The 23,820-nt window shown below is 46.5% G+C and overlaps 1 protein-coding gene across 1 annotated transcript in view; it reads right to left on the reverse strand.

The window, feature by feature from the left end:
• Positions 1-19,963, reverse strand: part of LOC144374099 (uncharacterized) — a 61,712-nt gene extending 41,749 nt beyond the window's left edge. The window contains exons 1-2 of the mRNA XM_078037045.1: positions 19,792-19,963; positions 17,821-18,018 (exon numbers count right to left, since the gene is read on the reverse strand). Coding sequence (XP_077893171.1) covers positions 17,821-18,018; positions 19,792-19,963 — 370 coding nt within the window. The remainder of the gene's footprint in view (positions 1-17,820; positions 18,019-19,791) is intronic.
• Positions 19,964-23,820: the final 3,857 nt, after the last annotated feature.

The raw sequence follows: 23,820 nt of genomic DNA on the forward strand, positions 1-23,820 counted from the left end.
TCAAAATCCAGAGATCCACAATAACATTGCCTCATCTAGAAAGCCAACCTTGAACTTTCCTAGGTGAATAATCTATTGTTTCCTGCCATAGGCTTCCATTACAACTGCCACCAACACCCAACGGGCAGGTCATAGCCTTCACTGTGTTCCCTGGGTGCTTTCACGGGGCTTGGCTTATATTTAATAAATGCCACTTTGCGACAGCAGGAACCCTATGTTTTTGCTCACTGCTGTAAACTCTGTGGGGGTTTAAAGTCCTAGATTAGGCACACAGTGAGTATTCGGTAAATATTTTTTTGATGGATGGATGGAAGGATGGATGAATGGACATCTGTCTATGCAATTAGGCCAAGTATCTAAATCTTCAAAGATTGGAATCATATTAAAATTTTTTTTGTTTTTATTCTTCATCAAATAGTATGGAACTCTATCCATAAGAAACATTTAAAATAATGATGATGATATTAACTGGGTCACTGATGGGAAATAATAATAATTTAGATTTGCATGTTACCTTTCTTCCAAGGAGAAGATCAAATGCTTTAGAAACAGAGGTTGCAAATTAATGGCTTCAAAAGTGTTGCATTTAGAAGCTTTTTTGTAGGTCCTGGGTCCTCCAATCCTCCTCATTGTCAGCTTACACCTTATTAACACTCAATTATCAGCTTATCCCAGTAATGTTAGCTACCCAGTCCCTGAAGGTATATAACTATTCAGAAACCATTGCTTCCTCTTTACAGATGAGGAAACAGAAGGGTGATGGCTGAAGTGAATTATTCTAACATAACAAAAGTCCTTGGAAAAGAGAAGACCATGTCCAGGTAACCATTACCTAAGCACTGCAGCCCTGCTCTGAGTGACCAGGCAATAAGAACAGGCATACACCTTCCAAAGGTTGTAACAAACTTGGATTTCTTAAACCAGCTTCTCCTTAGCCTAAGTTACATATTGATTCTAGTAAATTTAGGGAAAAGGGCATTCTATCCTAGTAAGCTCCCTGAACTTCAGTGGCAGCCTTTTCCAAAGAGAAGTCCTTACAGAACAAATGACAATTTCCCCAAATAAGCGCCCAGTGTCTAGATTTGTATATTCATAGAGGGCAAGAGGCTGAGTTGGCATGTCCATATATCAAAGTAAAGCCCATTGAGAGTTCAAAATAACTATAATTTTGCCTTCAGAGCATCCCCATAAATTCCTGATCTAGAAAAACCAAATCAAATCCCTCTCCATCCTCCATTCCCAGGTAGCACCTGCCCTGGATTCCTAACCCCAACCACGCCTGACATGAACACAATAGTCCACATCCTGCTTGCTCTCTGACTGTCTTCAGGGAATCAGGGTTCTTTCCTGTTTCTGACTGTTGTCTTGATGAAATACCCAATGGTCACAAAAACAGCCTCTGGGAGACACAGAACTCTCAGATGCAGCTGGTGAGTTATTGTGATGTGCTGGTCACAGACACTCCAACTTCACTAGTGCTAGGAATCTTTGATTCACCAAGAGGTCTGAACAACCCAAGAATGGTTAAGTGAAATAGGAGAGTTAAGTTAATGCTTTGTAACAGAGTGTGGGTTGCAGAAAAGACCCTTCAGGTCGGGAGATGGTGGGCAGACTCACTTTGAAGAGAGAACTCCTTGCAGTAGAGGCGCAGGGATGAGTCACAGTGTGCCTGCTAAAGAGTCATTTGAAGAGATGAACTCTGGCAATCTGGGACCCCAACTGATCAGTACTTATTGAGCACCTTTATCACATCATGAAATGTGCTAGGGTGTGGTGATGAAGACCCCATGATTCATCACACAGAGCTCACCAAGTGATAGGACACGTAGACATACCTGCAATCCAAGGCCCTGTATGATATGAAAGACAAACTAATTGCAGAGGGGACCAAAAGAACTGATTATTTTCTTCAATCGAGTTGAGTTTATGGACTTTGGGAATCAAATCATCTTTTTCCAAGAAGATTAGGACACAAGGAGTGAGAGATAACCTTGGTGAAGATGGCTTGGGCTGAAAAATTATCTATATCAATGCATAAAAACATTTTAGGAGTTTCTTTTCAGGAACCAAGAGAGAGAAAATGCATTCATCCAGGAAGTAATTACTATTGAACTGAAGCAAATATTGACTCATGGCAGATAATTGAACACCCAAAAGTGTGTAGATGAATACATGAGAATACAATCTCTTTAGGGATTGGAGAATTGTCTGGAAGACTCACGGGCTCCTAATATGGCTTATTTGGATTTAAATGTAAATAATACCAATCAGGATTTCAAAAGATGAGCTAATAATTGACCACCTTCCTCTGTTAATAGTCCTCTATTCAAAGAACTCAAAGTATTTTCCTTTTAATCTTTGTATCCCTGCAACCTAACTCAATGCTAGGAAAATAGTAAGTGTTCAATAAATGTTGAATGAATAAATGCCAGGGTGAATGAACAAGAAAGCAGATGAACATGCAGAAGAGCATATAAAGTGGGTTCTAGTCATCCTGCCTATATCCATTAATGCTTCTCTAGCTTTTGGGCAAGACATTTAGCTTTGGGGTAAGACTGTCCCTGAGCCCCAGTTGCCTCATCTCTACATGAAGAGGACAATAGAGACCTCTCAGGACTCTAGGATTAACTGACATGAGAAAACACTTTGGAAAGCACTGAAGAAATTTCCTTTCTAAATCATCGTGTCATTTGCACAATAAAGGAACACGTATTATTGGGGGACCAGAGAGTCACCTTCAAACCACCTCTGTCCAGTTTGCCCTGAATGAGAACTGTCCAGTAAAATCCATTACTGGAAGAGAACGTGCCTTCACCATCGCTTCCTATGCAGGGCAGCAATCATAAAATTCCTAATGCAGATCCATCACCAGAGATGTCAGCATGGCCATTCCTGCCACATGGAGCCCAGGAGTTTCTCAGTCTTCGACTTACAGGCAGTAAGTTCTATTGTTCTCGAACTGAATTTCCTGAGCCCTAGAATTAAGATGCCAGCTGGAGAGGCAGGCTTGTTCATGTGGAAAAGATGCTGATTTATCAACAACCTTTACACATACACACGCACCCAAGCATGCACTGCTAACACTTGCCTGCCCCTGACAGGGGAACTGGGCCATGTGGTGACAATATTAATTAGACAATTGCTGCTGAAGAATGAATCTGTAAAACTCTCCACCTGCTTTTCCACGATACTGTGTTTGCACACAACAAGTTTTGGCGGGTCCAAATGGTATGGCTATAGCTTTCTTCAGGATAGTTATTCCAGAAGAAAGAGTAAGGATACAGAGAGCACAAAGATGGACTTCTGGGTTGGAACCTGACCTCTGGACCCTTTTTTGCCAGTCACTCATTGTACAGAGGGTGCAGTAAAAGCCTAAATGCCATTTTCAGGGTTCTGTAGCAGTTTTATTAGGGAAGTAAGCATCTGCAAGAACATCCTAGAACTCAGGCTTGGCCTTCACATGATCTGCATCCAAACCCCTGGTCTGCCTTGAGCTAGCTGTGTGATCTTGAACCCTGTAGCTGTTTCCCCCTCTCCTTAGTTTCCTGTGGACTAGCCATGTCAATCACCTCATATCCTCAGGACAGGTATTTTCTCAAAATCATTGCTTTGCTTGGATATATACCATCACCTGGAATCCTCCACTTTCCCACTTATCCAAATTAGATCCATCCAAAAATTCTCAGCTCACATCTTCCATCTCCACAACATCCTCCAAGATCTACCAGCTGAATATGACTACTCCTTTTGGTGAAGTGTCTAACAATATTGCCAGGGATCTTCCCAATGTGTGTGGCAAAACTCCTTGAAGGTTGCAATTGTTTTTTGTACATCTTTATATTAAAAAAAAACACTTTTTCAACTGAAGGACTATTACTTCCTGGTCTATGCCATATGTCTTCTTTTCAACTTTACACAACAAGCTGCAAATGATCAGAATTCAGTTTTTCTAGCAGTGGAATTGCCCAGTATATTTTAGGAATATGCCAAAAAATAATCTTGCCAGGCATGGTGGCACATGCCTGTAATCCCAGCAGCTCAGGAGGCTGAGGCAGGAGAATCACCAGTTTAAAGCCAGCCTCAGCAAAAGTAAAGCATTAAGCAACTCGATGAGACCCTGTCTCTAAATAAAATACAAAGTATGGCTGGGGATGTGGCTCAGTAGTCAGGTGCCTCTGATTTCGATCCAAGGTACCCCCTCCAAAAATTAATAAAGATCTTACCTGTGTCTGGTAGTGATTGAAAAGTCACTTAAAAAAACAAACAAACAACAACAACAACAAAAAAAAAAACCCCACACACCAGAATCAATCCACTCTCAAATGAGCAACTCATTTAGTGGGCAAATTGTTGGGGTTATTTTAAATATCTTATTCTAATTTGTCATATATGACAGCAAAATACATTACAATTCATATTACATATATAGACAAAACCCAACTCAAAATAGATCAAGGACTTGGGAATTAAACCAGAGATCCTGCATCTAATAGAAGAAAAAGTAGGCCCTAACCTCCAACATATTGGATTAGGCCCCTACTCCTTAACAAGACTCCTATAGAGCAAGAATTAAAATCAAAAATTAATAAATGGAATGGATTCAAACTAAAAAGCTTCTCAGCAAAAGAAACAATCAGTGAGAGCCTACAGCTTCAGAGCCCACAGCCTACAGAGAGCGCCTACAGCTTAGGAGCAAATTTTTACCACTTGCACATCAAATAGAGCACTAATTTCGAGAGTACTTAAAGAACTCAAAAAAGCTAACCTCCAAAAAACAAATAAACAATCAATAAATGGGCCAAGGAACTGAACAGATACCTCTCAGAAAGTGATATACAATCAATCAACAAATATAAGAAAAAATGTTCAACATCTCTAGCAATTAGAGAAATGCAAATCAAAACTACTCTAAGATTTCATCTCACTCCAGTCAGGGCAAGTTCTTTTTGATGCCTGCCATGTAGCGGATCCATGCCGACCTCTGCATTCACTTACAGTCACTGCTCAGATCATGAGCTAGTTTCCAAGGAACACCTACATCAGAGTTTCTAAAGAAGCTGACATGAAAGGCAGCTTCTGTCTCAACTCTAGAACTCCCAAAGCAATGCCTTAAAGACTGATACCTATGATCTGGGTTTTAGCAAGCTCCCCTCACGAGTCTCAGGTAGATTGACATTTAAGAGGTAATGCTCCAGGACAGAGATCTTATGGTGGCCATGTGGCTCTAAACTCACATCTGCTGTAGCACATAACTAAGAGGGCTGTTCACCCAGTGTCTGGAGAGGAGAAGGAAAATGAGCAAGAGATGGCACAGTGCTTTCCAGAGGATGAGAAAGAACAGGCGTCATTGAGCCTGGAGAAGAAATGGTTATGGAGGTCCGCATTGACATTCTCCCAGTCCCCAGAGCCTCCTAAGGATTATGATAGTCCTAGTTCTCATCTGTGGTGGGGGCCATGCAGGGGACTGTGGAAGTGTGTGTGCCACTCATGGAGTGGTCAGTGTTCCACAGGCACTAAATGCAAGAGTCGGGTGCAGAAAACAGAACTGATTTCCATCCAGAAGCTTCCATCTGAAGGCCCCAGGAGGTTAAAAATGCAGGAACAAGTGATGCACTTCTGTAGGCTCCTTTTCCCTCTGAGATTTAGAGAATCCTTCTTTACACTAGGCTCCAATGTAAACAGCTGTTGATATTTTAAAAAAATGTCTGTCAGAAAGGTGACTACAGAAATTAAGAGGTGTGCATGAACTAGGGGCTTGGCAGTCTTGACCTGGCTGGCTTCTCCATAAAGCGCAGCAGCATGGCATCAAGGGAAAGGGGCTGGATGTGGGGTCCAACAGCTGTGATTTGGGTCCTGGCTTTTATGGCTACAAAGGTATCACTGGAGTCCAACATCTTAGCACCCGGTCTCCAGTCTCCTCATCTGTGCCACTGCCACCGTCAAACCCACCTTGCTCATATCCCAGAATTGTTATGAAAAGCCCAGTAGGAGAACCTGCATCCAAGTACTTGCAGGGCTGGGGAAATAGCTAAGATGGCAGAGTGCTTGCCTTGCATGTACATGACCCTGAGTTCAATCCCCAGCACCACAAAAACAAAAGGAAAGTACTTTGTAATACATAAATTGTTTAAGAAAATCTTTTAAAATTTTGTTAATATAATTCCATAAGCATTTCATTGGTGCTATATTTTCTGAGTTCCTTTTTTAATTGTGTGGAAATAATTCAGATGGAATTCATGTTTTATGAAGATAGTATTGCTTCCTGAATCATCTTTTATTGAGCCAAGTGATAGGGGAATTTTTTTTTTTTTGAGGAAATGTGGGGAGATCCAGTGTATGCCTTGGAACCTTTAGGATTTGACCCATGTGTTTAGTTTAATTTAACTGTTAACTCTTAAAAATCAGAAAGGCAGCTTAGGGTGGTGCTTTCCACTTGTAATCCCAGTGGCTCGGGAAAGTCAGGCAGGAGGATCACAAGTTCAAAGCCAGCCTCAGCAACTTAGTTAGGCCATAAGCAACTCAGCAGTGGGACCCAGTCTCTAAGTAAAAAATGTAAAAAAAAAAAAGGGCTGAGGATGCGGTTCAGTGGTTGAGCGGCCCTGGGTTCCATCCCCAGTACCAAAAGAAAAAAATAAAAAAGACAAAAGAAACACATAAAAAAAGACAAAAAAAAAGGCATGACAACTGGAAGGGCACAAGTGAAGGGGGAACCCCTGACAGGAGGAAGGGATGGCCAAAGTGCCTCAGCTGACCATCACATCAGGGCACCGGGGAGAAGGACTGGTGATGGTTCCCTGGGGACTGGGGGTACCTCTGTGGAAGAGCATGTGCTGAGCATGTGCAAGGCCCTGAGTGCCACGGTGGCACCAAAAAAACCCAAAAAGTGCCTTGTAACTCCACTCAGCCCAGATGGACTCTGGGACTTGAATTGGGAGAGGACTCACCACCTGGTTTTGTTCTGTACAGATTCCAGAAGCCATATTTCTAATAGGAGAAAATACCCTCTGGTAGAGTCTCATTGGAGACCTCAGCTACAGCTTAGAAACTGGCCAAGTGCTCTCCCTTTCCTGGCCAGGGCGACGTTCACGGCCTTTTCCTCAATGCCCTGGAGAACTGAGGGGGCCCAGGACAAGAGGACAGGTGCAAGAGGAGCCGAGAGGAGTGCTTTTCCTTCTTAGGATGTGTGGGTCCTGCTTCTCACTTAGCTCTGGCTTATCGCCAGAAGTCTTGAGTTTCCGAGGAAACTAGGCACTCATGATTTCACCTCGAAAATCAAAGCTTTGAGGCCCTCGTTATATTATCATCGCTATTACTTTCATGATGATGAAGTTGCATTTCAAGCATTTTCAGACTTGTTCTTTTCAGCTATATATGACAGTAGAGTGTATTTTGACATATCAGACCTACATGCAGTAAAACTTCCCATTCTGGTGGTTGTACAAGAAGTGGAGTTTCACTGGTCATGTATTCATATGTGAGCATATGAAAGTTATATCCAGTTCATTCCACTGCCTTTCCTATTTCCGTCCCACTCTCTTCCCTTCATTCCCAGTTGTCCAATCCAATGAACTTTTTTTATTGTGCACCAGGTAGAAGCGTTTGGGGCACATTATTTTATTCCTCCTTGACAACACTTTGGGGTGGATGCTCTTATAATTTCCTTATTATAGATGATTAACAGAGAGTTGGAGAGATCAAGTAGCCTTCATCAAGGACCAGGACTAACACTCAGATCTGCTACACACGTTACCTCTTGTGCAAGAAGTGCTGTGAAACTGAGAGAACTCAGAACTGGTGTATGAGACCTGCTTCTCAAAAGTAAGGAACAATACAGTCAGCCATTAAATATTCACAAGTTCTGTATCTACAGGTTCCCTTACTGCAAATTCAACCAACCATGGATGAAATATTTGAAAAAAAAATTTGCCTCTGTACTGACCATGTACTTTTCCTTTTTTTTGAGAGAGAGAAAGAGAGAATTTTTTTATATTTATTTTTTAGTTTTCAGTGGACACAACATCTTTATTTCATTTTTATGTGGTGCTAAGGATGGAACCCAGCGTCCCGCACATGCCATGTGAGCGTGCTACCGCTTGAGCCACATCCCCATCTCCAGACTTTTTCTTATCACTAGTCCATAAACAATATAGTGCAGCTACTATCTATATAACATTTGCATTGTAGTAGCTATTAGAAGTAATCTAGAGATGATTTAACATGCATGGATGGTGTACATGAATTGTATACAGTTGCTAGGCCATGTCACATTAGCAACTTGATCATCAAGGATTTGGGCATCTGATGAGGGTCCCAGATACCAGTCTCTCTTGGATATTGTGGATGACTGAATATATTTACATCTTAGTTCTTCCTTCAGCAGTGCAAAAGGAGAAGGAGTCCCCCCTGTGAGGTCATGCATTATCCACGGCCCACTCTACTTTCCAAGTAGGCACTTTATGACTAACATTTTAAGAAAAGTCCACTCTTGCTCAGTAGAGGAAGTAAATAAATTAACTAAGTTTGGGGGATTGCTTTGCTCTAAGTTTTTATATTTTATAGCATATCCCTAAAAAAAGAAAGATTGCCAGGCATGGTGGCACACACCAGTAACCCCAGCAGCTTGGGAGGCTGAGATAGGAGGATCCCAAGTTCAAAGACAGTCTCAGCAAAAGTGAGGTGCTAAACAACTCAGTGAGACCCTGTCTCTAAATAAAATACAAAATAGGGTGGGGATGTGGCTCAGCGGCCGAGTGCCCCTGGGTTCAATCCCTGGTACCCCCCCCAAAAAAAAGGGTCAGGGTAAGGAAAGAAGGAAGAAAGAAAGAAAATCAATCTTTTAGGTGGTTCAATTCAATCAGGGGGAAGAGGCAGTGGCCTGTCACACTAAAGATTAAGACATGTATGTCCAAGGGATTTGTGATCATTCATTCGTCCATCCACATAACCCTGCTAGTGAACAGTTAAATAAAACAAAGTTGAAAGACACAACCCATCCTGCTCAGACCTCACCCAGAGAAACTATCAAAGCCAAGATAAAACCAAACGCTGCTGTAATTCATTCTCTTCTTCTACATGGCTCTTTATTACCTTTCCAGAGCACCCTGCTCTGCACCCCACCAATTCTCAGGATGGAGGCACCAGGTGTCCTTCACCTCATCACAGTGTCTGGTCAAGGGAAAGGCCACAGGGTGCAGCACGGATGGAAAGCTAAGGCTTTGAGTCCGTGTCTGGAATCCAAATTCAACTCTGCCACTTCTAGCTGTGTGATGCAAGGAAGTCTCTGGGACCCCAAACAGGAGCTTTCCCAGCTATAAAGAAACACCTCATAAAGTGTAAAAGAGAAAGCTATGAGAAACACCCGAGTAGAACCATGACAGGGCAGAGACTAAGAGCCCAGAGACATGCACTGCAGTGGGGCTGTGCCACGTGCCAGCCACAGGACCTCCAACAAGGTGTTTCATCAAGACTCAGTGTTCTTGTCTGTAAGGACTGGAGATTTGACCCGTGGTCCTGATGAGGCTGTGCTCCTCCCATTCTAGACTGACCTTTGCAGGTGGTCCCAGGTGGAGCTGGACAGCCTGGGCCCCCTCCCCAGGGAAGGAAGCAGCAAAGTATCTGAGCCCTCAGTTCCCCAACAGCAATATTCACTATGCTTATGAGCCTCTCTAGATGGGGAAGAGGTTCCTTCTGACTTCGAACTACAAGGGTGGAATGGCTGAACCAATCAGTGAGCCTAGGAAAAGGACCTGCACAGTGTGAGCTGGTCCCTTCCTGGTTTTCCCTTTCAGATCAGCCCAGCTATAGGACTGATGAGCTCCTACTCTTTGTCAGGCCCCATGTGAGGCTCTGGGGAACCAGCACCAAATAGAACAGACACAGATCCAAACAAATAAGCTTTTAGAAAGGCATACTATCGTGTCAAATAGTAAAAAGCAACATTCAAAAAATGAGATAAAGTAGAAGACAGTGACAGAGAGAGCAGCTCTTTCAGACAATGGCTGGGGAGGCCTCTCCAAGGAGACAGCAGCTGAGCAGTGACCTGAATAGTGCCAGAGAGGGGACAGCATGTACAACGGTCCTGAGGCCAGAGCGACCACAATGCTCAAGTAACCCCAGGAAGGGCTCCATAGCTGTGTGAGCAAGGGTGAGGGGGTGGGTGGGGGTGGAAGGAGGTGAGCACTGGGCGGGCACATCATGGACAGCCTGCAAGGCAGAAATAGAAAGCTTGGAGATTTCTTCTAATAAGAATCCATGAGGAGACTCATACTTTTAAAACATCACTCTAGCTGCTGGGTGGAGAAATTTTGGTAGCGAGAGAGCAGCAAAGAAAGCAGAAGGGAAAGTGTTCAGGTTATCCATAGGGAAATGAGGATGGCTGGAATCGCCAATGTGGTGGAGGGCTCGAGTATGATTGGAAGTGAGCTAGGATTTGTTGGAAGGTATTCAATGAAACTTCACGTCCAGCTGGAAGGAAAGTGAGAGAGACCGGGTGGTGAGAGTATTCAAGGGCCTTTGCCTGAATAGGTGCCACTGTTAGGCCACTTGGGGGCCCTGGGGTTTAGGACCTGGGAAGCGGCAGGTTTGGCCCTAGATGTTTGGTGGCAACTGAGGACTCAGATACCTTGCTTCTTCCTTCCCTGGGGAGGGGCCTGGGATGTTCAGCTCCACCTGGGACCACCTGCAAAGGTCAGTCTAGAATGGGAGGAGCAGACAGCCTCATCAGGACCACAGGTCAAATCTCCAGTCCTGCAGCTGTGAGCTCCTACTTCTCAATTACTCCAAACTGGAAAGGAAAAATCATTTAGAAGTTCCCCCAAAGCTACAACACTACTGATGAGTTATAACATGGAAGTTCTCAACCTGTAGCTGGAGTTCATAAGTAAGGAACCTGTGAAAATATTTGCACACTTGGAATTTCTGCAAACGAAATCAATCCCACATCTCTTCCAGCTCTGTAATTACCTTCACTCCTTCCAGACGGGCTGGAAATTGTCAGACAGAAGGAAGTCCTATCTGAGAAGGCCTAGGGATCAAGGCCACCGTAAAAGCTTCTTAATGCCTCTCACCCAGTGTGACCCACCCAACCCCACCACCCACTGACAACCCAGCACCAGAATGAAATAACACCCAGCAACCTGGAGAGATCTAATCAGAAATGGATATGGTAACCAAAAGGCAGGAGACATGGAACACTGAGAGAGCTGACAGTTATTGACCCAGGCCCTGCTCACAGTGATTTATAATCATCCCATTTCATCTGTGTGCTCTAATCTCACATCTTATAGATGAGAAAAATTAAAGGCTGGGGAAATTAAGCAACTTGCCCAAGATCCCCTGTTAGGAAGGAGCAGCATCTGAAGTCTAGCCCAGGCCTTTCAATTCCAAGGCCCAGGCCCTGAGCCACACGCTTCTTATCATATCTACTAGAAGCTTCTGTTTCCCAATGCACCCTCGTCACTCTTAGCAAGATGTCTCTGCTTCCTCCGCTGTGGTACATGTCCACCCGCACCCGACTGTCAGTCTCTATTTTGCACGGAGACTGGTGGGTCTTGACAAATGGAAAGGGATTGTGCAATTAGACACTGTCAGGAGCAATTGCTGCTGTGGGGGGAGCGGGGAGAGCGTGTGGCTTAGTGTCTGCTCTAAGTTTGACAGGGCCCTGGTGTGACTCACAGGCTCACAGGGGGGTGGGGATTACTGAGAGCAGCAGCACAGGAGGCTGCCTGTCAATGTCCCAGCCAGGAGCTGCCTGCAAATGCTTCTGGCTCCGTTGAGATGGCTAAACTTGAGCCCATCCCAGCAATCAGGCACATTAGCCCAGTCCTTCCAGCCCCAAACTAAAAGGTTCTGGTCCCTGCATAAGTAAGAATTCTAATGCAATCTGAAAATACACACTGACCTTAGGTGATGCAGCCTGTCTCCTGAGAAGATTTGGGGGAAAGGAATGGAACAAGGAGATTTAAATAGCAGATAATTACAAACATGTTGTTTTTTGGCTTAGAAGGTATTGTATGGCTTTTCATTATTATAATTATTGTTGTTGTTGTTGTTTGGAGAGTTGCTTTAGTTTTCAGATTAAATCTCAAGTTTTCAAATCTAAGTCTTTTCTTTGTTTACAATCCTTCAGGAGTGTTCCATTGCAATGGGGGAGGCTGTCACCACCTGGACCCTGCTCTCTAGCTATACCCAGTGAAATGGGCTACAGTAGCAATATTTTTGGAGTTCCCAGAATGCTCTGCCTTCCCCTCTTGCTGTGCTTCAGGTGAGTGTCCACAGGGGGGACTGTGAACCTTTGTGAAGTGGGGCCCTGTGGAGGGTCTTTAGGTCACTGGAGGTGTGTCCTTGAAGGGGATTGTAGGACCTGCACCCCTCTCCTTCCTCTTTCTCTCTCTTTGCTTTCCTGGCATATAAGATAAGCAGTCTGCGTGGCCATGTGCTCTGGTCATTAATTATGGATTGGAACCTCCAAAACCCTGGGCCAAAATAAGCTTTTTCTCTTTCAGTTAATTGTGTCAGGGATTTTGTTATAGTAATGACGAACTGACAATACATATCTTCTTCCGGTAATTCAACTACTCTTTCCTAGTGGGAACCTCTATGGCCCAGGAGCACTGTTCCTTGTCTGTATCTGCCCAAGGAGAGGCCAGGAATCAGGACCTGCCAAAGTCTCTCCTTCCCTTCCCCTCAACTGGGAGGCCTGGTGATCTGGGTGAAAGTATCTAATCACAATACTTGCTATCTGGAGGCTGCAAGAGAGGTGTTGATCTTTACCTAGATCCCCAAGGTCAACGGAACACATGGACGGAATACTTTAAGAACTGTTTCCCCACCCCATGACCCACAGTGGAGAAATCCTGCCTCAGTGGGCTAACCTAGAAGACAGCAGGTCTGAAACAGACAGAGAAAGATGCCTGGTAATTGTATCTGGCCACCTGGAGCCAGTCATGCTTGTAGTCCCTGAACTTTAGAGAATATAAGTAACATATTTAAAATGTTTTTTTCCTTTCTCTTTAACTATTTTGGGTTCATTTTCTATTATTTGCAATGAAAATAAATGAATAGTTTACAAAAGCACTTGTCTTTTCCATTTTCAGTGGTGCTTTTGCATGAGCTATTCCTGGTGCCCATAGTTTGGGTCCTTGTCCACCAGATCTGGCCAGGGCTCAGGTCAAGTGTCCTCGCCTCTGAGAAGCCTTCTGTGCATGCTGTCTCCACAGACAGCTCGGAGGTCACAATGTGGCATTCCCAAAGCACTGTGAGGTCACACTGTGCAGTAATCCCTGGTGGGTCCAGATACCTCCCTGATCTGGTTTAAGTGTAAAGTTTCATATGCTAGAAGTTTGGTTCAGTTGGCCATGTGGGAGACTGTAGGGGAAGCCTAGTAGAAGGTGTAAATCACATTGATCAAAGATGGAATTTCCCCTAAACTTATGGTCTGCCCAGGGACAGAATGGGGAGAGGGAATGGGGAGAAAGCTGGATTGCTGAGGGCCACCCCTTATGTAGTGCTACCTTAAGAGTAGCTCTGCATGCAAAGTCATACTTGAGAAGGAGAGATAGCTAGGTACCTGGTGGTGACAAAGACCAGGCTCAGTGAGTTTGGTGGAGGGGGCTTCTGGGGAGAAGTGGAGGCTCCTGGGTAACATCAGCTCTTCATGAGGAAGAATCGCATTCAGTCATCCCTGATGATTGTGGAAGAGAAGGTGGGAAGGTAGAAGGAAGCCTTGCTGGCAGAGTTCCATTCTAGTAGCACTAGGAAAGAATGAATCCTTGGGAGGAACTCAAAGATGGAAGCTCCTCCTCCCATATTCCTGGGCACCAGCAGCCTCAGCAACATGGGGCTCCAGTCCCGAACCTCCCTAAGACCAAAACCAGCCTTACGGTTAAGATTGATTGCTCAGCAGAATACCACAGACACTAGGATGGCAGTATGTAAAAACGTGGATGTGTAACAGATGTGATTCTGCAATCTGTATACGGGGTAAAAATGGGAGTTCATAACCCACTTGAAACAAATGTATGAAATATGATATGTCAAGAGCTTTGTAATGTTTTGAACAACCAATAAAAAAAAGATTGATTGCTCAAAAGCCTCACTCTTCCTATTGACACAATTTCTATGTCCAATATGGGCCAACAGTGCTAAGAAGGAAACCAGATATCCAGGGAGAATGAGTGAGCTATGCTGAAGCCCTGACTAGCCTGCACCACTTCAGTCATTAAAAATTCATGAAGTGCCCTTCTGCAAAAAAAGAGCTATACCAATTCCCCTAAAGGGAGAATGTCAATATGGCTTTTTTGGTCCTGCCAAGTGTTTATTAATGCACTGATTAGGTGAGAAGTAGTCACTTCCCTGTGTTTAAAGAGAAGAGTGAGAGAATACAGTAATCCTAGCTTCCCTCTTTCTCCATAAGGCAAAATTTTAAATAATAAGCAGATCTACAACAGATGGACTGTTTTTTAGCACTCCTGAGGGGGAGAGGATGGAGCCAGTCTGTCTCTGTCTCTCTCTAAATCTAGAGAGAATGTGAGCCAGCGTGAGTGAGAGGGTGTCTGCCTATGTGTATGTGAGAATTAGGGAGAGGAAGAGGGAAAGGGGAGAGAGGCTGAGGAGGGGAAACAGGCAAAGGAGAGAGAGAGGAAGGAGGACCACGAGAAGGAGAAAAAGAAACAGAAGCATAACCCAGGAGAGACCATAAAGAATTTGAGAACAACCAGGCCCAACAAGGGAGACGTCAGACATAGAGTGGGGTGGTTGGAAAGAGGGAAGGAGGGCAAAAAAAATCTAGAAAACAAAGCAAAAAAAAAAGAATTTTTTAATACAGGAAGTCACCGATTCTGAATCAATAACTAACCACTTAATTCGTTAGTTGAATAGAGCACTTTATAAATGGAGGCCTTCAGGAAAATGAGCTCATTAAAAGGTGCCGGGCGGGATTCAGGACAACTGAGACCTACTCCCAGCCCTGCTGCCCGTGGACTGGATGGCCCTGGCAAGCCCCCCTCATCTGAGGCCCTTCTACAGTCTGTCAAGGGTGGGAGATGCACTAACAGAGGTCGAAATTTCTTTCCAGTTCTGTCGATAAGGCTATGAACAAAGAGAACCATCCTGAAGCTCACGCCTTTAAAGAAATGGAGGCAGTGGGATGGCTCTGGGACCATGCTTGCCGTTCTCTCCCTGATCAGGACCATGGCAGTCCTGACCCCAGTGAGCCTCTGGTTGCCAGAGTCATGGAGATGGAGCTTTGGGGACACCAAGGCAAGGGCCCTGTGGGTTCCTTACTATGTGACTCCCTGCTAGGCCAGTACATGCTCTCCCTGGAAGGTTCTCTTCTCACTTACAGGTCACGTTGACCTCTCCCCCAGCCTCTCCTTCCCACATGTCCTCACCAAAATGCCCGGTCTTCCTGCATCCAGCAAGGCTGCATGCACTGTGCTGTGTTTTTGCACTGATACTTCTTGTTTGGGGTTTCTCGTTTTTTTCTTACTATTGTATTGTTCTGAAGGCACAAAAAATTTTCAAATGCCACCCATGAACAACCGTGACCAGCATGCACCTCCATTTCCAGATATCTAATTGGTTGATCTTGCTTTATTAAACCGTTTGGAGAGAAGACAGAGGATGATAGTTAAGAAGGTCTCTGCAGCCAGCCCACCTAGATTTGAATCCTTGCTCTTCCCCCATGAACCTTGGGCAAGTTACATAAGCTCTTGTGTCTTGGCTTTTTTCATCTGTGAAATGGAAATGTTCAGAGGACCTCCCTCTTGGGGCTACTGTGAGGGTGAAAGGTGTGGCAGGTAAAGCTGAAGAAGTGTGCCCGTCATATTCTGAGTACTTAACCAATGTCAGTCCTAAGGACTAAATTCTGACTAAATTCTTTTGTATCCCAAGACAGCACCATCAAAGATATCACTTCTTAGCCTCCTCTTTGTACCATAAGCTATACTTCCACTTGAATCACTATTAATGGTAAGAACTGACACTTCCAAGTTTATTCTCTTTTGTGGTCAAATTATTTGCATTGACCTCCACATTTAGCACAGATCCATAAATGCTCTGAAATGAATGGAATGCAGATTTTTGACATTACCCTGCACCTTTCTTGCCAGTAGGCAGCCACCAAGCTCCCCTCTGCTTCGTTCCTGGTTCAAGAGTGAGTCATACACATCCTCTCTAACTTGGGTTCTCATTTTTGCTATAATCCATTGTTACTCTGCATATTTTTTCTCCCTCTGCTCTCTACCTGCAAGTTTCTGGCTGCTTTCTTTCACAAGATCTTTTCACATACCACACAGCCAAAGCTCTGCTTCTTTTTCCATTTTGTTAACCCTTCCAAGAATCCACCCTAAAGAAGGAGTGGAGAAATAGCTACCTTCTGACCACGCATACTCAGCAAGTGTGGCTTGGAGTCCCAGTCCATCATTAATGTCCTCTTGAATCCAGCCAAGTGTATCTATGTTTCTTATGGAAACAGGGGACCTTGGTTCCTCTAACTAAACAATTTTGACCAACTGAGGTTGAAGACTCTCTGTGCATCTGGGTTTTCTTCCAATTTCCAATCCCTCAGGTGGAAGGAATTTTGTAAACTCATAGACAAACCCCTGTCACCTTCATGTCAAGTCCCTCTGGCCCAAGCAGCCCTTCTAGACCTGCCTGGAGCTTACCTCCCCTGGCACTCAGAGCTGTTTCTCCTCCTCTCCCTGCCAGGCTCCCTTCTCCAACCCCACCCTTGATCCACATGGGATTACCTGGCAGCTCTGAAAATGTACCAAGGTGTCTCAAACTTCTGGCTTTTCACATGTGCTCCGGGCCCCCCAGGTCTGCCAGAATCACTCCTGATTGCATCTTGGCTTTCCGCCTCCTAGAGGTCTTCTTGGTTCCCTTCCCTTCTGCCCTCTTTCACACTTCACAGCCCTCAGAGCAGGCACTCTCCTCTCTCTTACCCAGCCCATGTGCGCCCTCTTCTTGTCACACACTAAATCAGAGTGGTTTCTGGTATTCCCTACTCCTTATTCAGCATTCTGAGAGCAGAGCCGATCTCTTCTGTCTCTAAATTCTCAGGCCCCTCCACAGTCACAGACTCTCAGTGAAGAATTTCCCGACTTGACTTCAAACAAAACTGAGTTGAAAAGAAGTAAATAGATCCCTTGAATTTCTTTTGCCTATCTAATTGGAAATTAAAGGGATGCAAATGGGAAAAGAAGAACTCAAACTATCATTATTTGCCAACAACATGATTCTATACTTAGAGGATCCAAAAACCTCCACAATCACCAACCCTTATGCCACAGTGGGATCAGCAGTCTCGGAGTGTCCCAGTCTAGCCCTGCGAATGCTCACGGTGCAGCCACACACCACTTCCCAATGGAGCCCCAGAACCCCCCAGCTTTCCGGACACTCAGGTCCAGGTGGATTCAGAGCCTCGGAATCACCACCACCCTCAAACCCTACCCAGCGCGCTGCCAAGGGTCTGCACGCCAAGCAGGGTGAAAGGACTTCCGGATGCCCCAAATCAGACCGCACCAACGGTCCCCAAGCTGAACCGGCCACCGCGAGTCCTCCCCACCCAGCCCGGGCCAGCTGCCCAGAACCAAGCTCCGCGCCACCGGCCTCAGGCCATGAAGCCAGCGCGGGGCGTGGGGACCGGGGCGAGCCTAGCCCTGCCCGGTCGCCCCTTGGCTCCACGCTACCGAGGGCCAAGTGGGGGCTGCACTGCAGCGGGCGCCCAGGCCCCGCGAGTCGGGCGGGTCCGGGTGCCATCCGCGGTGGCCGGCGGAGATCGTCGAGGCTGGACCCGAACAGAGCGCAGGCCTCACTCACCACAGCGCGCGTGCTCGGCTTCGGCCCGGCTCCGGCTCCGGCTCCCGGCTCGCGGCTTCCGGCTGGCTGCTCCGGCTGGCGGCTCCGGCTCCGACTCGGGCTCTGGCTCCCAGCGCGCTGCGCAGCTCAGACGGCGCGGCTGGCTGGCCAGGCCGAGCGCCTGGCTCCCCGCTGGCAAGCGCGCGGCTCTGGCGCACACTCCCGGGAAGGCGGGGCCCGCCGCGAGCCAATGGCGGGGCGCAGGAGCCCGGGGCCCGGGCGGCGCAGCCAATCACACGCGGAGGCGGACTGCCCCTCCCACCCCCCCACCCGCGAGCCCCTTAACCCTTGGCGCGCTGGGAGCTCCAGGCCAGGGCTGCCTGGGGACCTCTGAGGGGCCAGCGCGGGCTCCAGCCTCGGGCTTCGGGTTCAGAGTCCAGGCCCGCCGAGACTGGCTTTGAGGGCAGGAGGAGTCGGGGAGAGGCTGTGTGGTGTTCCGCCCGGGGCACGGGAGTCTTGGCGACCTTTGTCTCCTGCCTGGCGCCTGCACTGGAGTATGACCCAGGGCTCTGCAGCTGCGTGTGTGTGTGTGTGTGCGTGTGTGTGTGTGTGTGTGTGTGTGTGTGGAGAGAGAGAGAGAGAGAGAGAGAGAGAGAGAGAGAGAGAGAGAGAGAGAGAGAAGGGGGAAGGGATGGATTCTGCATGCCTGTGTGTTTATGTGTGAAGGAAAGATGGCTATATTTGGGGATTGTTACTGCACGTGTGTGTGTGTGTGTGTGTGTGTGTGTGTGTGTGTGTGTGTGAGAGAGAGAGAGAGAGAGAGAGAGAGAGAGAGAGAGAGAGAGAGAGAGAGGGAGAGAGAGAGAGAGAGGGACGAGTGGGTGTGGGAGGGAAGCAGAGAGGAGCGCGGGATCTCCAGGTGGGTGCATTGGTAGATTCAGCAGAGAAACTGTCTCTACATGTATATTGTGGAGGTGCGGGTGAAGCAGGAAAAATAAAACAGAAAATATGCCGCTCTGTATGTTTTTATGATGTGTAATTTGTACATTTGCATTATGTTGTGTATGCACGAGGGTGTAGTGGAAAGAGACTTTGTGTCTCTTTTATAATCAAGAAGAGAGCAAATCCCTGTGGGATTTTTTTTTTTTTTTTTTGGTGTCTCTTGTGCATGTGTGTATGTGCGCACAGGAGAGGGATGTGGTTAGGATTTGCTACAACTTTGTGTGTGGCCCAATTTGTGAGACACAGGGAGAAAAACACTGTGTGTGCCGTGAAAGCATTGAGCATTTATTGTGTCTGTTTCACCATCCTCTCCTAGAGATGGAGAGCTACTCCAGCCTCTGGTCACAGCGATTGCTCAGTCAGAGAGCATCAGGGCTCAAATGTTTGTGTTAAGGACCTAATGTGGAGCTGGCATGATGAGTACCTGTTAAAGAAAGCAAAGGCAGCCTGGAGGAATTGGGACTTGGGTTTTGAAGCATGACTAAGAGTTTGTGAGCTCCCAAGGAAAGACCTGGGAAGTCTTGCCTACTCCCCACAGGGGACGAAGGGTTGAACTGGCTGAGGATGACAGTGGACTGAGGAGAAAAGAGAACCTACCACTGGGAGGGAACAGTAGAAGCAGTTGGCTGGACCCTTGTCCAGGAACTAGCTCAGAGTGACCCTGGGAATACCAGGGAGAGAAGAGCTAGGTGCAGAGTCCTGGGCAGCTGGTATGAGGACCCGCAGGGCGGGGAGGGGCTCTGAGCAAATAACTCTCTGCAGCACTGGCCCCCTTTGTTTGACAGTGCTCAGAATTCTTCACTGTAGAGGGAAGGACACAGGGAGGACGGCCAGGAGGCGTGTGGAGTGCCACAGGTAGGGAGCAAGGTGAAGAGCAGAGGGCCACCCAAGCCATTCACTGGGCTGGAAGCAGAACCAGGGCCTCCCAACACCAAGCCAAGTCTCTTCCATCCCCCAGGCTGCCCTGGGAGACGCAGCCCCTGGTCTTACGCGGCTCAAGGGGAAGCACTTGAAGTTTGCTGCCAACTCCAATGCTTACCTCTGTCTCCTTGGGGTCCTCACAGGTCATCTCCCCCAAGCTCTCTGGGAACACCAGCTGTAGTAAGCGTTGAGCATTTAATGTGTGCCAGACATTTTTCATTTGATAGGTGCTTTGCGGCATTTTCTTAGTAATTCTGACAATTCTATATTACAGATGTTATGATTCCCGTAATATCCCATGGCCACCCACGTCCACACTGCGGGTGGGAAAATCAGTATTCAGAGAGGAAAAGTGATTTGTTCCAGGAGGCACAGCTATTCTGAAGGGATTATCATCTGCTGGCCTCCTGCTTCTGCTCAACATTCATGCCCTCTCTGACCGACACATGGTGATTGTGGTTGGGAGAACATGTTTCCCTGGTTAGACTCCTAGAGATGGAGAGCTACTCCAGCCTCTGGTCACAGTGATTGCTCAGTCAGAGAGCATCAGGGCTCAAATTGGCAGAAAAGCCAATTTAATCTGGCCAACCAAAAACAAAGAACTCTTTTGCCTATATAACTACAAAGTACAGGGGAAAGCTAGCTTTAGGCATGGCTCCTTGAGGAGCTCAGACGACGCCATTAGGATTCAATATCCTTCGCTCCATCTCTCAGAACAGTTTCCTTTTCTCCTGGCCTGTTTTTGGCAGTTCTTGCCTCATGATGACAAGGTGGCTGCCAGCAATACCAGGCTCACATCCTACTGCCTCAGCACCTCCAACAGAAATAGGGATTCATTGTTCCCAATAGTTTCAACCACATTCCCCAATCCAAGACTCATTGGCTCTCATTGAGACATGTGTCAGTTCTTTGGTCAATCACCAGGACCAAGGGTTCTGATAGGTCAGACCACTCAGAGTGGGACCCTCTGAGGTGACCTAGCCCGTGCTCTGGTTGGGGTCCAGTTTCTAGCTTTCCCAGCCTTAACACTCACCAGGATTCAAAAGGAATAGCCCAAGAATTTGCAAAGAGGCTTAATGGTCAGTACATGGTGACAGCTGATATTGGTGTCATTCTAACTCTGCTCGGCCTCTGTTACCCTGTACGGAATAGGTGCTCGGGACTGTCTAGCACACAGTGGGTCCTCAAGGCCTCCCTTTTGGTTGGCTGATTTTTTTTTTAACCGATGCCACATGTGTGCCAAGTCAGTCATCTCCTGGCCAACCTGGGCAGCCCAAGGCGTGCAGACAGAGTGAGACAGAGAAGAGATTTTAATTTTGCTTTGTTTTCATAACTTAAATGAAACTACAGTCAAGGGCTCCTGGGGAAATCACTGAACTGTCCAGGGACTGGCACTAGCTTGGCTGAGAGGACATAGTCAGGAAGACACAAGGAGGAGTCCACGAAGAGGCTGGCAGGGGAGGGCACCGGCTTCAGACCAACTGGCCTCTGCTCAGGGCAGTCAGGATGGGGTTCCCAGACTGATCGAGACCTTAGTTGAATTGCTTCACCCTCTGGACCTCAATTCCTCTCCTCTGTGCATAGGACATGATGATAGTTCCAATGTTCCCAGGAAGTTGCAAGGTGGAAAGATCCAGCACAGTTCTGGACACACAGGAGACTGTCAATAAATGGGGATCCCCCTCCCTCTTCAGCTCTTCCTTATCTCTCATACAGCTGAAGCTCTTTGGGGAGAGGAAATGCCACACGGCTCTGTGGTAGCAGCACAGAGCTCTAAATCATGGGCCAGAAGGGCACAGCAGTTAAGAGTCCCGACCTCGGAGCTAGGTTACTTGGGTTCCCATCTCAGCTTACTAGCCATGTGATCTGAACTTCAGCTTCTATCTGTGGTGTAGTCATGATGATACCAGCCTTGATCTCCTAAGACTTTATAAATGAAAAAGTGGAAAGCACCCGTTGGGGGTGAAGGTCAGTGGTAGAGTGTGTGCTTAGACTGCAGGAGGCTCTGGGTTCCATCCCCAGCACCAAAATAAATCAGAGCTCCCGATAGATAGGAAGCTCTCAAGAAACCAGAATGCAAGCCAGCTCTTGTGTTCAAGAAGTCTCCTGCTATACTTGGTCTGGTCAGCCTCATAGCTGCCCCGTGACAGGACCTGCCACCATGACTTGAGGTCTGCAAGGACTAGAATCTCTGGATTACCATTCCTGGCTGACCCTCACTCCGCTCCTGGCCTGGAGGTGAGGAGAAACCTGACTGCAGAGGTGGCTCAGTGTACTGGGTACCATGGTTTAAATAAGCCTCCAATGTTCTGGAAATTTCATCTCCAGAAATCTTGATAATGGTAATTAGAGGTGGAGATCAATAGATGGAGATCCTTTGTCTTGCAGTGATTAGAATTAGATGAGGTCACAAGGTTGGGGCCCCTAGGATGGCAGTTGTGGCTTTATTAAAAGAGGAACAGAGACCAGAGTTAGCCTGCTTGCTCTGCCTTACTGTGTAAGGCACTCCGCCATGTTCTCCTGCAGCAGGAGGCCCTCACCAGATGCCGATGCCAGGCTCTTGGACTATAAGAAATACATTTATTTTTCTTATAAATTACCCAGTTGGTGACACTCAGTTGCAGCAATAGAAAATGGACCAGGACAGTGGACTTTGAGGTCAGACTCAAAGTAGGTCTGAATCTGTTCCACCACTTCCTGGCTCCTTTACCCTCCAGATCCCAGTTTTCCACTAGGAATGACAATGTCTCTCTCACAGAGCTGATTTGAGGATTACAGAGGATCCCACATGCAAAGCCCTGACAAAGGAGCCAGGCCCCCCCAGAGTGGAGGCTCAGGGGAGAGTGGTTTCCTGCCCCACCTTCTGGGCTGGCGCTCTGCCCCTTCCTGGCTCTGGCACTGCCCACTGAGTTCAAAAGTGGCTGCTGCAGCTGTTGTTTCTGAAAATACATTCCCTGGCTGCTTTCTGTCTTTTCATCCAAGTCTTTCCCAAATCCTTCAACAGTCTCAAATTGGAGGTTTCAAAACACACACACACAAAAAAAAAAAAAAAAAAAAAAAACCTCAAACTCTGACCTCTGTGTCCCACCAAGTTGGCAAATGTCCCAGAGGATCTTGACCACTAGTCACTGAGTTAGACATTCGGTTCCCTCAGTCAAATTCACTCATATCTGACAAGATCAATAAGGGAAATGGGCAGCAATGATCAAAAGGGCCCACACTGGCTCTGGAGGCAGCTCTCGCAGCAGGATCTCACACCAAACAAAAGTGCATGCAGGGGGTGTTCCATAAAAGCTCCTCTACTCACAGGCAGCCCTCATGCCCAGAGACACTGAAAAAAAGAATGGTTCCCATGACAATGGGCTGCAAATGTTCTATATAAATGAATCTGTGCGCTCCTGTGTGTGTACATAATCACACAGAGAGGCACGGAAATAAACTCTTGGCATGATTTTTTCCTATTCCAGACACAAAATAACTCGCAAGGATTGATGGCTGGAAGGGAGCACAAAGCTTTTTGAACCAGCATTTTTCCAATGGACTGGCTCCCATTGATGCCCAACCATTTTAATGTGGGTCTGTTTTGGTTCCTGCACCCAGAATATAGTAGATTGTCAATAAATATTTGTTGAAGGAATGAATAAATGATGGATAAATGGAAGAAAAGAAAAGGAAGGAGTGAGTGAGTGAGAAGAAAAGCCTGGAATATCAGGGCTGGAAAGGCTCCTACTGAGTATCCAATCCCATCTTACTCCCTGTGTCTCTGTTGGAGAAACTGAGGCTCAGAAAAGAAAGATTCTTCCTCTCTTCTGCCCCAACAGAATTATTGGCAGAGGATAGTAGCATAGACCCAGGCCTAGAAATTCATGAAATACTTAATAAATATGAGTTAAATTTCTATAATAATACACATGTATTGAACAATTATTATCTGTCAGCCCTGCATGAACTACATGCAGACAGCATCTCATTTAAAATTTGCACCCACGCAAGGGATAGGTTAAACTTCCCATTGAAGCCAGGAGTGGTGGTGCATGCCTATAATCCCAGCAGCTCAGGAGGCTGAGGCAAAGGGATCAGGAGTTCAAAGCCAGTCTT

Source organism: Ictidomys tridecemlineatus, unplaced genomic scaffold (assembly GCF_052094955.1).
Source record: "Ictidomys tridecemlineatus isolate mIctTri1 unplaced genomic scaffold, mIctTri1.hap1 Scaffold_58, whole genome shotgun sequence".
Lineage (NCBI taxonomy): Eukaryota > Metazoa > Chordata > Mammalia > Rodentia > Sciuridae > Ictidomys > Ictidomys tridecemlineatus.